At 40.5% G+C, this 16516-nt stretch overlaps 1 protein-coding gene across 3 annotated transcripts in view; it reads right to left on the bottom strand.

Moving 5' to 3' along the window:
* Positions 1 to 238: 238 nt before the first annotated feature.
* UTRN (utrophin) overlaps positions 239 to 16516 on the bottom strand; it is a 521915-nt gene continuing 505637 nt past the window's right edge. For all 3 annotated transcript variants that reach the window (XM_061624044.1, XM_061624041.1, XM_061624043.1), the window contains 3 exons: positions 15772 to 15864; positions 4019 to 4041; positions 239 to 2353 (listed from right to left, as the gene is read on the bottom strand). In XM_061624044.1, the coding sequence (XP_061480028.1) occupies positions 2345 to 2353; positions 4019 to 4041; positions 15772 to 15864 (125 nt within the window). In that variant the 3' untranslated portion in view covers positions 239 to 2344. The remainder of the gene's footprint in view (positions 2354 to 4018; positions 4042 to 15771; positions 15865 to 16516) is intronic.

Here is a 16516-nt window from a genome sequence, read left to right as displayed (position 1 = left end):
TTTAAACAAAGATTACAGATTGGTGGTTAGAATTTAAAATCTGTCACCAGCAAAGACTGATAGCTGGCAATGTGAATGGCTGAAGATGAACAGGTGTAGAAAATGTCTAGATTTTTATGAGCTATATTTTTCAGCTACACCATTTATTTTCATAAAGGCACCTTGACGTTTGAAATTCTCACACAGGGAACAAGCTTTTAAATATTGTTTACTTCTAAGATGAAGAATATCAAACAGCTTTGACTTAAAAATTAATTTTATTCAGAGTGAAAGTCATACCATGTAACCAGATTAGAAAAGGGAAGTGTGATAGTTTAATACCACAAAATTCAAAAGAATTACATACTTTGTTTTAGATGTTACTGCAGTGTATTCCTTTTATTTATCAGCATCTCAGAGGAAGAATATTACAATGTAATGTTTTAAGTAGCTTTTACTTGACAGCAGAGTAGAGGACAGAATTTACATACAAACACAGGCAGAAAAATAATTCATACATAACCTTTCAGTCATACCAAAAAACCCATCATATCCATTACTGGGATATTTTCTGCTAAAGTGTTTTTAAAGGGGCTATTTTATTTTATTTTTTGCTTTGATGCAATCTGGTAAAAGAACATACTTTGCAAAAACCAGAACATCGAGTAGTTTCCAAAACTAAATCCTAAAAAAATGGATTTGAGGTAGAAAGGTGGTCATGGCTTTCCTTTTCTGCAAAACGTTTTTCCTTCTCAAAATATCAATACCAAAATATATTTCTTTCTAGATGAAAAATCCACATATTAACCTGCTTTTGGCAACACTCCCCCCCCCTCACAAAAATAATACTTTTCATTTAGATAGCACTTTGAGTCAGAATATTTAATATATATTACCTAATTTGAACCTCAAAACCGCACTGAGCATAGCCGTTACTATTACCAGCTCTATTTTAGAGACGAGAAAATGTGAATGGTTTACAGTGACATCTATATCTGAGGAAGTAAACATCACACCAGGATAACAACTCCTCCTATGATGTTATTATGGATACTGGATATTCTGTTAGATATCCAGAAGATGACCAAACATGAGATATGGGCTGATTTTTCCATCTTGCAACTGGGCATAACTATAAAACCAGAGAGTGGAATCTCTCCAACACCATTTGGATCCTTAAGAGATGTTCATTGCACACATGCAACGTAATGAGCAAATGAGTGTTTCATAATTAAAACAAATGCCCAGGCAAATCCACAAATGCAAAAGTGAAGGAAAATCCCCAGCCACGTCTCATAAACTATGGCTGAATGTCCCCACAGTTTTCTCTGCATTTAAACATGTACATTAAAGGAGCCATTGAAAATCTGTACAAGATGATGCTGGTTGAAGATATCCAGAGCAGACAACCTTTGCAACCAAGGCAGAACACTTTACCACTAAAGTGGTCAGAGCTCCTTCATTTATTAACACTATTAAAAGGAAAATATAAGAATTTCAAGTGCAGATTTTATCCATTGCACTGAGTGATTTACATAATAAGACTTGACAAAATTTGGCACATTTAGACCACAATGTTCCTGCCCTGCTATAGAAAACTGAAATCATGTATATTCAGAATGATTGTATTAAGTCAAAATGCAGCTTAGTTCACATTTTAAAGTAAAAACAAAGTCTGGGGAAAAAATCAGTCTTCATTCAGTTGGGAGAAAGAATCCATTAAAATAGCATTCTATTGCCAACAGCTACTGCAGTTGAATGAGGTTAGCTAGGGCAAAATAGAGTCTCATGTGCTCACAGACATCCAGAAATGGTATTTGTCAAATACTAACTGTGAAGTTTATGAGAAGCTGATATTTTATTCATGTTTTGAAATTATTAGGCTAAATATAAATAACCTGTGCAGAATGGTATGTATGTTGGAAGAGAAGTTATTTGAAACAGTAAATGCAAAAAGCCGAAAGGAATATATAACTGTAGCTCTTTGCTCCAAACTCTGTATGCAGTTCACTTTAGCGATATCAAAAGAGAATGGATATAAACCCCCACCCCCTTTCCTGATGCTGCGTATTATATAAACCAATGACATTTGTCTAACCATTTTGAAATACTCCATGGTTTGTTAATTTACAGTTGCATAGAGAGGGAAAGAGGAGGGGAAAACCACACACAATATTATAAAACCACAACATCCTCATCTTTGGGTAGTTCAAGTGTTTTCCTATTTGAAGTAAGAACACACAGAGCTAACAGTATGTTACAAGGTCCCATGCAGCCATGATTACTGGAACTTGAAATTGGCATTTGTAGAAAAGGGTTTGCTTTTGATGTCAGGAAGAATAGGCGGTCTTCAAAACAGAAAACTTCACATTGCCTAAAGTTAAAGGGGGAAAAATAAGAGTAAGAAGGAATTATTATCTACATACTATTAGTAAGCAGAGACATCATTCAATCTAAATATTTTGAGTCAAATTCTGAGATAATTGTCATTTTTGCAACAGCAAAAACTGTTGACACACATCTTACAGAAGCTTGTATCAAGATGGGCCCAGTGGAATCAATACCTAATGATGGTTTGCTTTCTTTACTTTTATATGCAATCCACTTTAGCAGTATAAAAAAGGATGGATATATACACCTAGCCCCTTTAGGTGTCACAGATATATCATTATCCAGGCCCTCCATGTACAAAACTTAAGTCACAATCACATAATACATGTAAATCACTCTAATACCACTTTAACATGCAATTCTTTCTCCAAAGAATCCTGGGAACTGTAGGTGCTGAGAGTTGTTAGGAGAACCTTAACAAACTTACAGTTCCTGGGATTCTAAATACAATACAAAACATAATACAGATAATAAAACAGTATCAAAATATAAAGATCAACAAGAACTGAAAACTGCAGAACTAAAATAGACTCAATTTGGGAAGGCTTGACAAAGGTCCAAAACATAATATTGTGGCTTGTTTTATTTCTAAGGGAAGGGAATTCCAGAGAACTGTTGCCAAAACACTAAAAAACATGTGCTCAAGTCACAGCATGCTCAAGTCACTGCATAGCCTCCATAGCCAAGTTTCAACAGATAAAATATGAAATGGAATTCTTGACTGTATAATTATCCTTTAACCATTATTGTTAAATCAACTGTTTGTGTCCAGGATATTGTGCCTACCCCCCCCCCCCGGAGCTAAACTAATGTAAGGCGGTGGGGGGAGGAGCTGAAAGTTCTTTTTTCACATTATCATTGTAATACAGAATCAGGCCCCTTTTACATATATTCAAAGCAGTGTGAGAGCTACTTTGCTTCTGTGTGGCAACCAGGCCATGGAGTCGGTACGACAAACTTTCAACTCCGACTCTGACTCCTCTATTTTTCTACTGTCTGACTCCGACTCCGACTCCACCCAAAATTGCTTCCAACTCCACAGCCCTGGAAAGGGCTGTAAATGTCTTTTTAAATTGGAAGCTCTCATAGGAGCATTTTTATCGCTGCCTGAATATGCGCTGATCTTGGCATCACAGCATTTGTCTTCATCTGGGTCCTCTGTGATACACTGACACACAAAATGTTTTCCATCTTGAGTTATGGTGAAATGCTCAACTACAGCTGACTTCATGAGAAGCTTCTTTGACATTTTGAATTTATATTTTAAAAAATTTGTCAAGCAAAATTTCTTTTGAAGCCAGAGTCGGTACATTTCTACCGACTCCGACTCCACCCAAAATTGCTTCCGACTCCAACTCCGACTCCACAGTCCTGGTGGCAACCCATATCAGTAGAGTTGTTCATGTGTATCATGCCCATATTGCCAACACCTTCACTTGTAGCAGTACTCTGGGACTGAGTATCAGATTGAATTCTGCAGACGTGTGTGTGCACATTTGTTCTGAAGTGTATATGAAGTAATGAATGAATCTTAAATGTGTACATTTGCTCTTATAAAAAATGAAACAAAAATCGCTGAAAATATATAGTTAGTTCCTACTTGCATTGTGGAGACACAACTGAAAAATACTACTAAAATCCATCATACCTGTGGTCTGCCAGTTAGATTTGCTGTAAATAAGAAAACAAAATGATCAGCTGCAATGAATGCAAAGAGTCAAAGATTCAGATAAATCTGTCTTGCATGTAACAATACTGTCACTGAAAAATAGCTGTCAGAATAGCACTATCTGGGGTGGGGTTTTCCCAGATGCACATACAAAGGTGCATGCACACACATTTATTACATTCATCCTTGATTTTAATATGGAAAAGGCAGGTGTTTCCCACAACGGTTATGTGTAGCACAGTTCTAACTCCATTTAGCACGTTTGGGACACATATGCTGTGAGCTGCTATTACCACGTAACAACTTTAATAAAAGGAACACCTCCAACGAGGTCAGCAACAAAGCTAGAACAAGAAGCCAGAAAGCTTTTCTCAGATCAGTGTTATTTTGCCAAAATAACTTTCAGATTTTAACAAGGTATTGTCTTCAGAGGGCACAGCTTGACATCATTTAAAAACTGTAGTTACCTCATTGTTTCTAGCAAATTAGAACAGATTACATGCTCCAACCTCCCCTCTTTCGGTTTACCACTAAAACTTAACTGCAAAAGGGGCACGACTAAACAACTCCCTTTTCAATCTCCTAGTGCATTTAGGGACAACTCAGTATTGTGCTCTCAATTAGCGACAGTAAAGGGCTGCACTCTTCCAATGGATCATCTTATTTTAGAAGTGTTCATTTGACACGTGTGTATTTTGTAAAATCAGTATGTTGCTCAGTGTGCTGTTAGTTTCTATTAGATCATGTACAGAGTTTGCCCAAGAAAGTCTATCAAATGCAAGTACAGTTAACCACTTAAAAAGATGTACTTTATTGGGATTGGTGCATGTTATGATCTATCATATGCAAGTGTGCAAATGGTCTCATGCTGATTGCTTCAAAGTAAAACCACAATCCACAGCAGCTTATCTGAGCTGTCCCACTAAAGGAGAAGAAAAGAACATGTGAGCTTATGAAGCTGTTTTATACCAAATCAGACAATTTGTCCATATGATCTAGTACTGTCTACTGTGGCTGTAGCTCTCCAAGATCTCAGACATGGAGTCTTTTGCAGAGACTTTTTAATTGGAGATGCTGGGATTGAACCTTGCACTTACTGCAAACATAGAAATAAAGCTTGCAGCCTACAACTCAGGTATGAGTCCCTCACCTAGAAGAGGAACAATGCTGTGTAGACCTGAGCAGAGTGATTTAAGGACCTTGAAGGAGAGAGCCACCAGAGAGCAGGGAAGCAAAGATTATCCAAACAAAGAGCTGGTCAATCATCCCTGACCCATTTTGATGAGTTGCTTTTAATGGTGCTGGGAAATAGGAACAACACATTCTGGACTTTATAGAAGAAAATAGGGAGAGTGTGAAACACTTTAAGCATCCAACATCAATATTTTAAAATGTATTTATTTATTAAATGTATAACCTACCCTTCCTCCCAGTAGGATTTTGGCCAGGGGAGACTCAACAAGCAACAGCTCATCCCTCCTTAGGGGAGTCCTATCAAATACCCTGAATACTAAGGTGATGAAATATATTTTATTTTCTCTGTAATGCTAAAAGCAATTGGTTTGGTTCTGCAGTGCGCGCAGGACTTAATTTGATCTATATCAACATATGAAATCACAGAAAAGAGCTTTTTTGAGAATGTGCAGGATGCACCTCATTCACCATTCAGGGCTGCGTCACATGTGAAAGGGAGATAAATATATTTTGAGAGACATACCCCAAGGTCAAAGATGTATAGATGTCTAGGGATTCAGCAGTTTGTTGGATTTCCACTATGGGCTTACATAGTTACACACACACGTCTCTCCCTAAATACCTGAAGGAGTGCACCTTGGTCACCAGTGAAATAAGGGCAAGGAAGCAGACTATATGATGGCTACAGTGCAAGTGGCAAAAGACGTGCTGTGAGGCTGATCGGAAATGAGTAAAACAACCATGCCTACTTTGTGACGGTGAAAGAGGCCCACTTCTCTGCCTCCATTGCATTCTCAAGTAACCGTCCAGTGGAGCTTTTTCTTATTGTCAGGGATCTGTTGACATCAATTCCAGGAGAGGCCCACTGTGAATTGTTTGCAAGGCACTTTGAGGGTAAAGTTGCTTGCCTCCACAGCAATCTTGATGCCCCATCCACATCTACTTGTAGTCCCCAGTGAGGTGTCCAGTGCAATGTCTGCTGCAACTTCTTGGGATCAGTTTCAGTTGATGCAGCCTAATGACGTGGGCAAGGTGTTTATGACGATGCAGCCAGCAATGTGTCCTCTTGACCCTTGCCCTTCTTGGCTTATTAAAACTTGCCGAAGGGTTATGACCAAGGGGATCCAAGGTATGGCCAACACGTCTTTGCGATATGGTGATCCAACCACTCCTGAAAAAGCCCACCCTGGACTCATTGGTTTGTGACAACTATTGCCCAGTCGCAAATAACTCCTAAGTCAAATAAATAAATAAAAAAATAAAATAATTTTAGGGAAGGTGATTGAGAGGGTTGTAGTGCAGCAGTTGCAAGTACTCTTGGATGAAACAGATTATCTTGACTTGTCCCAATCTGGGTTCAGGCCTGGTTATGGGACTAAATCAGCCTTGGTCGCCCCGATGGATGACCTTTATTGGGAGAACAGGGGGAGTGTGACCCTGTTATTCCTATTTGAACTCTCAGTGGCTTTTGATATTATTCATCATGGTATCCTTCTGAGCCAACTTGGTGAGATGGGTATCAGCTGCACCGTTTTCCAGTAGTTCTGATCCTATCTCCAGGGAAGTTTTCTGGGGAAAGCGTTGGGTGATTGTCTTTTCACCCTCTGGCAGTTGTGCTGTGGGATGCCACAGGGTATCATCTTATTCCCAATGCTGTTTAACATCAATATGAAGTCCTTGGGAGCGGTCATTTGGGGCAAGGTGTCAACAGTACACTGATGATACCCAGCTCTATTTCTCTGTAACGTCTGAATCAGGAGAGGCTGTGCAAGCCCTGGACCAGTGCTTGGACTTAGTGGTAGGCTGGATGTGGGCCAATAAACTGAGTCTGAATCCTAGCAAGATAGAGGCACTGTGGGTTGGTGGTTCCTGAGTTTGGATAATTGGTCAGTTGCCTGCTTTGGATGGGGTTGTACTCCCTCTGAAAGAGCAGGTCCATAGTCTGGGGGTGCTCCTGGATCCAACTTTGTTGCCAGACACCCAGGTGACCTCAGTGGCTAGGAGTGCCTTTTTCCAGCTTCAGCCTTTTCTGGACAGGGATAGCCTGACTACTGTTGTCCATACATTGGTAACCTCCAGGTTGGATTACTGTAATGCACTCTATGTGGGGCTGTCCTTGAGGTTGGTACGGAAGCTGCAGCCAGTGCAAAATGAGGCTGTGAGACTGCTCACTGGGGCAGGGTATCGCCAATATGTCACCCTGCTGCTGAAAGAATTACACTGGCTGCCCATTAGCTACTAGGCCAAGTTCAAGGTTCTGGTTTTGCTGCACAAAGTCCTATACAGTTTGGGACCAGGATACCCGAAAGATCATCTTACCCCTTATATAACCAGTCGATCACTGCGCTCTGCAGGCGAGGGCTTCTTGCGGATACCATCTTATCAGGAGGTCCATTCCACACAACATAGGAAGTGGGCCTTAGTGTTGTGGCACCCGCACTTTGGAATTCTCTCCCCTTAAATATTGGACAGGCACCATCTATTATGTTTTCAATGCCTACTGAAGACTGTCCTCTTTCAACAACCCTTTTAAGCAGAGACCTTATCCCAGTCTGTGTCTGTGCTGGAATTGCTTTTTAGGATGTTTTTCAAGCTTTTTTCCCCTAAAGCTTTTTAAAGAAGATGTTTTGTTTTAGTATGTTTTAAAGTCTTTTGTTTGTAAGATGTCTTAGAGTGCTGTTAGTGTTTTTGTTTGCTGCTCTAGGCTCCTTCTGGGGAGAAGGGCGGGATATAACTTTAATAAATAAATAAATATTTCTATACTAATCTGTTCTTCTGCTGAGGCCCTATTCCATGTGCCTCTTCTCTCAAGAGGTATGTTCAGTTATGGAATACTCTTTCCAGAAGGATATGCCTGGCACCAACATTGTAATCTTTTTGGTGCCAGACATATTTGGTTTAGGCTGGTCTTGGCAGAAGTGGTTGGTGGACTGGTCTACATAACTCAAAATCAGAGCCTGGAATCTCTGATTAGTCAATCAGTTCCTCTCTTGTCGCTGGTTGTACTCATGAGAGGGGGGCATTGGGTACAGGGAGGGTGTTTTCTGTGTTTTCACAGTGTGAGATGAATGACTGCATATGTGTACTCTCTGTGAATGAAGGTGGGGAAGCGTTCTGTGTATGAATGGTGTTTGTGTTCTGATGTGTGACTGTATGCAATGTATACAGGGAGTAAGAGAGGATTTTTTGTATGTGTACTGTCTGTTGCAAAAAGGAGATTTTTACCCATTTTGAAAGGGGAAATGTTCAGTCTTTATGTTCCCAATCTGCAAAATGGATAAATTATTTCAACATACTAACTTTGTGGACAAAATCAGTATGCATATGACTTGGTCTTGGACTTGACTTGCTCACTTGAATTGCCTGCTTTACGTGTGGTTTATTTGCTGCCTTCTCATTGTGGCACAGTTAGGTTGGATTGTGTTATGATCTATGAGGGCCTAACAGCATGTAAACAAATAATAATCAGATATTACTCATATGATGGGTATGAGTGGAAAATCTAATTTTGTCCAGAGTAACAAAATATCTTGAACTGGCCCTGGAAAAAATACATTTAAAAAAGTTTTTACACTTTAGAATATATACAAGAGGGAAAAATAAATGCTTTTCTGACTACAGAAAAAAGAAAGGCATGCCATTTGCTGAACATAATAGGCTTTTAGGCCGGTGCCACGGACCAGTTAATACCATACAACACAAAACACTTTTAGCCCATTATACTTTCAAACGTAAGATTCATACAATGATTTCCCTGAGGGATGCTGCTTCCATTATTTTACTTTTTTGGAAGCCACAGATATCACAAGCTTTTCCTAGGAACTGCATATCATTCATTTAAGACACAGAAATTCTATTTCAAAAATAGCTGTCTGTTGTCAACTCTAATGATTATCAGGAGAGGCTCTGTCCTTAACTTACCCTGCAAAGGTTTCTCATTGCACATGGCACACATGCTACATTACGGGGAACAGTATGCTACCAAACCAATTAACAATACAATTGGGGGGTCATCTTCTCTGGTGATATTTCAAAACGGAATTCCAACGCAAGGGGTTTAACAACCTCTCCTCCTCCACACCAGCTGCCCATGTCAGTGCTCAATGGGGCCTCTGTCAACACTCCCTGTCCATCCAGTTACCCGTCACTGAGTTATCCTCCATATTGCACAGAAAGCCACAGACCCACCCAAGTCCTAATGGGCAGCTACTACCACTCACACTTTTATGCCTTTCAGAATATCTTCATTATAAACACATACCCTTTTTATACCAGGTTCCCCCAAGAATCCTGTGGTTTCATTAAGGTGCTAAAAAAATCTGTTAGAGATTCTGAACCCCAAAGAATCACAGTACACAACGTTCCCTGGTAATAGGAAATAACTCTTTAAGCAATTTAGGTCTGTGCAGCTATTCATTTTTTTAGTTTGCTGCTGGATGACACCCAGATATGTGTGTGTGTGTTTTGCCTCTTTAAAGCGCTGGGTTATTTATTTAATATTCAAAAAGAAAGTGGTGAACAATAAGAAACAAAAAATGTGACCTGCAACTCTTGAGCATGCTCAGTCCTCATTTTCCTGGGGTTTTTTTTGGGGGGGGGAGGGGGAAGAGTGCTGCCTTAGGATCTTTTCCCCTTGTTTTTTCCTCTGACTTCTGCAACCCTTGGGGTTCCTTCAAGCTTGCTCATACCTTCCTCTTGTTTCTCAGCAGCCCTGTTTAAACTACATAGCCATCATACACTGCCTTGCAAAAGTACTCAGACCCCTCACCAATGCTCTCATATTACTGAATTACAAATAGTACACTGTAATTTCATTCTGTATGATATTTTATTTTGAAACACTGAAACTCAAAAGCAATTATTGTTAGGCGGCATTGGTTTTATGTTGGGAAATGTTTGTTACTCACAAGCGCTCCTCCTCCTCCTTTATTATTTATTTATTTATTTATTACACGCCCTTCTCCCAGAGATCCCACGGTGGGTTACAACAATTTTAAAACACACAATTAAACAGTTAAAAACAACCTAAACAACATCACAGAAAATGAATAATATGCATATAAACAGGTGACCTTCACAATAGCCATAATCTTTTCAGCATTCTCTTTGCAATCATGAGAGTTTTGAAGACTGTTTTTTGTTTATAATAAAAGCTGACGTTCTTTAATTATTATTATTTACTCAATTTATATCCCACCCTTCATCCTGAAGGTGCCGAGGGTGGCAAACACATCAAGGATAAAACAACTCTTTAAAAAGCATTTTAAAAATAGTCCAAAACATTCCAAAACATTTAAAACATTCAACCAGTGCAGGTACAATGCCTTTTAGCCATCAAAGGTCTAGGTTAAACAGGAATGCTTTTTAAATTCCTCCTGAAAGTCAGCAATGAGGGAGACCGCCACACCTCACCAGGGACGTCATTTCACAAATGGGGGACCACCACTGAAAAGGTCCAGTCATGGGTCAATGCCAACTGGCTAGGCATTCTATATGGTCTGTATTTCACAGTATTCTACAATCCTTTGTATAGTAGGTCACAAGGGATTTTGTTTGGAAACATCAAGAAAATAATTTTCCTAAACAGATTTTTTTTTAAAAAAATGTAAGTTTCTCAAAGATTCCTTAGAAAGACTAGACTAGTGACTACAATGGTGCAGTATATTAATTTGATCCAAATACTTTTAGCCAAAAAAGGGAAATGGACTGCCTTCAAGTCAATCCTGACTTATGGCGACCCTATGAATAGGGATTTCATGGTAAGCGGTATTCAGAGGGGGTTTACCATTGCCTCTCTCTGAGGCTAGTTCTCCCTAGCTGGCCAGGGCCTACTCAGCTTGCCACAGCTACACAAGCCAGCCCCTTCCTTGTCCGCAACTGCCAACTGGGGGGCAAATGGGCTCCTTGGGACTATGCAGCTTGCCCACGGCTGCACAGGTGGCAAGGCACATAACCCCTGAGCCACTCACTATGGGGGTGAACTTTAGCTGGCCCTTTACACCCAGGAGACACGAGCAGGGATTTGAACTCACAGACTCTGGACTCCCAGCCATGCTCTCCTCCCCACATTAAGAAGAAGATTTCTTGTTCAGAAACAGTGTTCTACTATTTTAATCAATGCAATAAATTGAATTCTTGTACTAGTTTACAAAGGAGGACATCAGTGCCATTATATCTCCTGATTGTGAAAAATATCATAGCTGTAAAATCTCAGAGTTCACAATCCATCGTGTGTACCAAAGAATAACAGGCTCCAAATGGTCAGACAACACAAATGCTTTAGCTAGTGTCAAGAGAGTAGCTTTTGTGACTACATGAGAGAAGTGTGGGTGTTCCTTCAGTTGCAGAAATTCAGCTTTGCTTGCAAGTGTAGAAGGACCAGTTCAGGTTCAAGATCTTTCCTACTTACATAATTTAGCAGGTTTTTTGTGTGTGTATGTGTGTGTCTGAGTGAGTGAGTGAGTGAGTGAGTGAGTGAGTGAGAGAGAGAGAGAGAGAGAGAGAGAGAGAGAGAGAGAGAGAGAGAGAGAGAGAGAGAGAGAGAGAGAGAGAGAGAGAGAGAGAGAGAGAGAGAGAGAGAGAGAGAGTGAGTGAGTGAGTGAGTGAGTGAGTGAGTGAGTGAGTGAGTGAGTGAGTGAGAGAGAGAGAGAGAGAGAGAGAGAGAGAGAGAGAGAGAGAGAGAGAGAGAGAGAGAGAGAGAGAGAGAGATGCCTTTTTCTCTTGGGAACATCTCTTGAGAATCTGGAGAAAGGGGAATAATACTTTGATCACACATGAGCCTTTCCTAATGAGTTTGCTCTAAAGACCATCACAAAAAACTACAAGGAAAATAATTTTCATTTGCATTTCATATGCATTTGCTCCTTACCACAGCAGATACAACAGTTAAGCCTCTTTGCATTTAGCTGTGAGTAATCAACACTTCTGCTTAATGACATCAAATGGCTTTGCTGGTTTAGAAACAGATTCTCACATTCTGAATTAGAAGTAGGGTTTGGGCAATTATCATGAACAAGCATCAGACCCTAGAGATTAGTTCAAACTAGCTAGATTTTAATTTGCTTTCTATTTAAAGTATATCTGTGTAAAGTATATCTTCTCTGACGTAGTTCTTCAAAAAGGAGAAAACTGTGCATGTGAGATAAAGGGAATATTTAATAGAGTTCTGTGGTGTCTGGACAACATAGTATATCTGACTATCATGCATGGGAGTTAGCGCCATAAAACCCTCAATTTTTATGAAAGGCTAGTGCATTTACTTTTATGGTGTAAGGAGGTGTGCATAAAATGGGGTTTTTATTCTCAGATTCATTTCAGTGGATCAGAGCATAACAATCTATAGTTTGGGTAACCTCTGTGTTACAGGCCTTACATGAACCCCAAACCACAGGAGGTTCTGAACTGGCTTGCTGACTTCAGGAAGACATGTACCTACAAAGTTAACAAATAATAAGGAAGGTTCCAAATTCCAGGTTTGCTCAGGAATAGTTCCTTTAACTAAACAATGGTCTGTGCCCAGGGTAAAGCTTGATTCAGCGAAACCCACACAAGATAAGGCTTAGGTTTTATTTATACGTATACAATTTCTCCAGAGGCTATAGGTAAAGGTTTAACTCTGGATAGGTAGATCAATCAAGACACAGGATATTCTTTCACATATCAAATCACTCACTAGCACACCTTTCCCAAGTTACATTCAGTTCAATAAAGGTTTCTTATATTTAAACCTAGCATTTTGGGGAGTCAGCAACACCTCTCAGGGCTCCAAAGACTTCCTCAAATATTATTTATTTATTTATTTGATTTATATCCCACCCTTTCTCCCAGTAGGAGCCCAACACACTACACAACACACCCCAGGAACAACATTGGGGCTATGAGGAAGCATGAGAACTAAGGAAGGGTGAGATCTCTCCGGCGAAGGTTATAGTAAGGGTGGAACTTTGGCTCATGGGCTAGATACAGAAGTTCCATTCTGACCTAAAGTCTCACTACATTCTTCAGGAAAGGTGTATTCACCTCTAACTCTTGAGTTTCTTTTTTCTCTTTACCTGTCTCCGTGACTTGGTGCAACTTTGAATGTAATTAGGTTTAGGGTCTTTGTAGTGTGCTATCTGTAACATTAAGGAACAACTGACTGGGATAACCTGGATGGTGCTCGTATTAACTGTAATTGAAAATGCTTTTTGTTTCCTCTTTCAATAAACCATCCTTTATTTTACCCCTTTTGTGTGCATTCTTGGGGTTGTTGGTGGATTTATACACACATAAGAGTGACGTGCAAGGTTAATTCCAGCAAAAGGTTCTGCTACACTCTCGGGTGGCATTTGAGTTCCCAGTGGGTATACACATATGTGGGGATTCACATGTACACATGTAACAATGACATTTCAAAGGAAGCAACACAAAGTTATTAAAGCACAAACAATTGAGAACGTAGCTTCCTGTCCTAATTGGCATTCAACAAAGGCAAGATCAAAAATGATCATAACAAAGGCTATCCACAACAATCTCTCTAGTTAGGAGAAAAGCTGGACCATGCTATGTAAAGGACCAGAATAAATACAAGCAAAGCAGTATGGAATAGTTTCAGATTAACCAATGAAAGGCGGCAAATAAATAAATAAATAAGAAAGAAAGAAAGAAATATTATCATAATCTCTTTTTGTGCATGCAGAATTAAAAATTAATAGGAAGTATCATTCCAAATAAGATATGAAACAATATCCCTCCCATTTCAATGCAGACTGGGACTGATAAACATAACAAGTACTTTTTTTGGTTAAAAAAATGAGGTGGCAGTACTAGTTTCTTGATAAAAGTGCTGTCTGTGCCAGCAAAAAAAGGTGCTGGAACTCCATGTCAGTGAGTACCGTCACAAAAAAAAGTACTGCAAGTTGCTCTGTGGGCTGACAGCTTATGTTGTCCTATGTCCATAATGGAGCAATTGACTAAAGAACAGCAAGACAACTCAGTTGCTAGTTGTCCATGTAGTTATCTATAAGTAAACTATAGGTTATTGTATATTTTGGGCCCCTTGGTGCTCCCTGAAGTATGTGTGGTGCAGTGAAGAGTCAGAGAGAAAATCAGAGACAGACATTAAAAATCTTGTCCAAACGAAGTGGCTAAACTTAGCATGGTTCATACATTAACTGGAGCTCTGCATGAGTGAAGAGCAACATGGCAAGGGTATCATCCCCTCCTGTTCTGTTGGACAGAAATCATGGAAACAGGGCATTATTATTTTTGTCATTTGTGCAGTGGAGGAATGGAGTGTGCTACTCCACCACCACATGAAATCTGGCATATGCATGGATCAGGGCAATGAATTATTCTAGATGGTGGTTTCTGAATGTACCTGGAGCCAAGCTACACTGACAGCAATGTCAGGTGACGTGTCGGTTGCTGAAATGTAACACTTCAGACTAGTGTAGGAGAATGGGAAAAAATACATCACAGGCAACATTTTTGGTTACCGGTTATGGAGCTAGGCTCTTACTCTGTGATTGGTGGAGCCAGTCCACGTTTTTTAAAAGCTGACAAGACTAATCCAAGTAGATACTGCATACAGTATTTATCAAGACAGTGTTTTCAGGCAGCATATAAAGATCATCCCTGCTGTGGCTATCCTATGTCTCTTAATGCATCAGAGGACAGACCTGGCCTGATTCATAATGCCCTAGGTGCCTTGGACACCCATGTCCTAGGTTAGCATCCCCCTCATCATGAGCTCTTTGCTTTGCATGTCGTTCCTACTCTTTAACTACCTCTTGGACAAATATGCCATTATTTTCTAGTGACATTCACATCTTTTTTAATCAACGCCCAGGCCATAGGTATATTTATTTATTGACTGAATTTATATTCTGGCCTTCCTTCCAAAAGAGCCCAGGGCAGCAACATAGACAAGTAGGAGTGCATCTTCTGACAAAGTGTTGTCAATTACTACTTTTATTTTCATTTATTATTACATTTATCTCCCACCTTCCAAGGAGGTATATGTGGTCCTCCCCCTCCTCATTTTATCCTCACAACAGCGCTGTGAGGCAGGTTAAGCTGAAAGATAGTGACTGGCCCACTGTCACACAGTGAGCTTCATTGCTGAATGGGGATTTCAACTCTGGTCTCCCAGATCCTTGTCTGACACTAACCGCTGCACCATACTGCCTCACTTCTAAGTGGCCTGTGGTTTTGACAGCAGACTCAGAAGGATGTTGCAATGCTGCCTGTTGTATCATGTCATCCCCAAAGCATTTTATAGGTTCTGTTTATCAGCTGTTAGGCAATTATTACGTTGTGCTTGCCAGAAAGATAATGAAAGTAAGGATTCTTTTGGAAGCAACAGGTTTCAAAGTTTAAAAAGTGACACATTTCTGAGACATAGATGCTGTTCAATTCTGGGCTCGCTTTATATCCTGTTACATTTGTTCACTGAGCAGTACTACAGAGCATTACAATGACTTTGCATCTCAGTAAGTGACTGCATTGTAGCTCAGTTTCTGCTTCACTTTTCTTGGCTCAATGTACTTAAAACTTACTGCGGCAAGCTGGAAATGTGCTGTTGATTTGTTCCATGACTTCTGTTAGATCTGTGATAGTGTCATGAGGTGGAACTAGCAAGTCATCTACCCCTAAATGAAAACAAAATGTGCAGTCAGTTTAATAATAAAGCAGCAGCACTTAAGAGCCTGAAAACTATTTCCACCCATCCTTGCCACCGTAAGATTTTTAGTTAAGACAAAAAGAGGAAAACCACTGTTTGAAATATCTATTTGATATGCAACAATTGTTCATTGATAATGACCAAAGCAGAGAGGAATAGAAGCTAAATACATTAATAACTCATCTCATGTCTGCATTATAAAGCTTAGTCACAGCGCCTGAGATAAACCAGGCTGAATTGCCCAGAATCCCGTTCCGTGCCTGGGACCTACCGGGCAGAGGGACGAGCTTGCGGCCGCTGTCGATGTCCCGGCCGCCATCTTGGATGGGATGCGTGCACACACGGCGCGCTGGCGCGCCGTCGTGTGACGCGGCAGGGAGGCGGGGCGGCTGAAGGCTATTTAAGGCCGCCCCGCCTGCTTCCCGCCATCCAGTTCAAATTTCGGCGGCAATCGGGGCAGCCGCAGCAGCAGCAGCTTCGGCTCGGCGCGGTTTCCTTCAGCGGCAGCTTCGGCCGGGCTCCTTTTGGCGGCAGCTTCGGCGGGGTTCCTTTGGCAGCGATCGCGGCAGCAGCAGCTTCGGCAAGGCGCGGCTTCCTTCAGCGGCAATTTCGGCAGCAGC

This window comes from Rhineura floridana, chromosome 4 (genome assembly GCF_030035675.1).
Source record: "Rhineura floridana isolate rRhiFlo1 chromosome 4, rRhiFlo1.hap2, whole genome shotgun sequence".
Lineage (NCBI taxonomy): Eukaryota > Metazoa > Chordata > Lepidosauria > Squamata > Rhineuridae > Rhineura > Rhineura floridana.
This window is presented reverse-complemented; position numbering and strand designations above follow the sequence as displayed.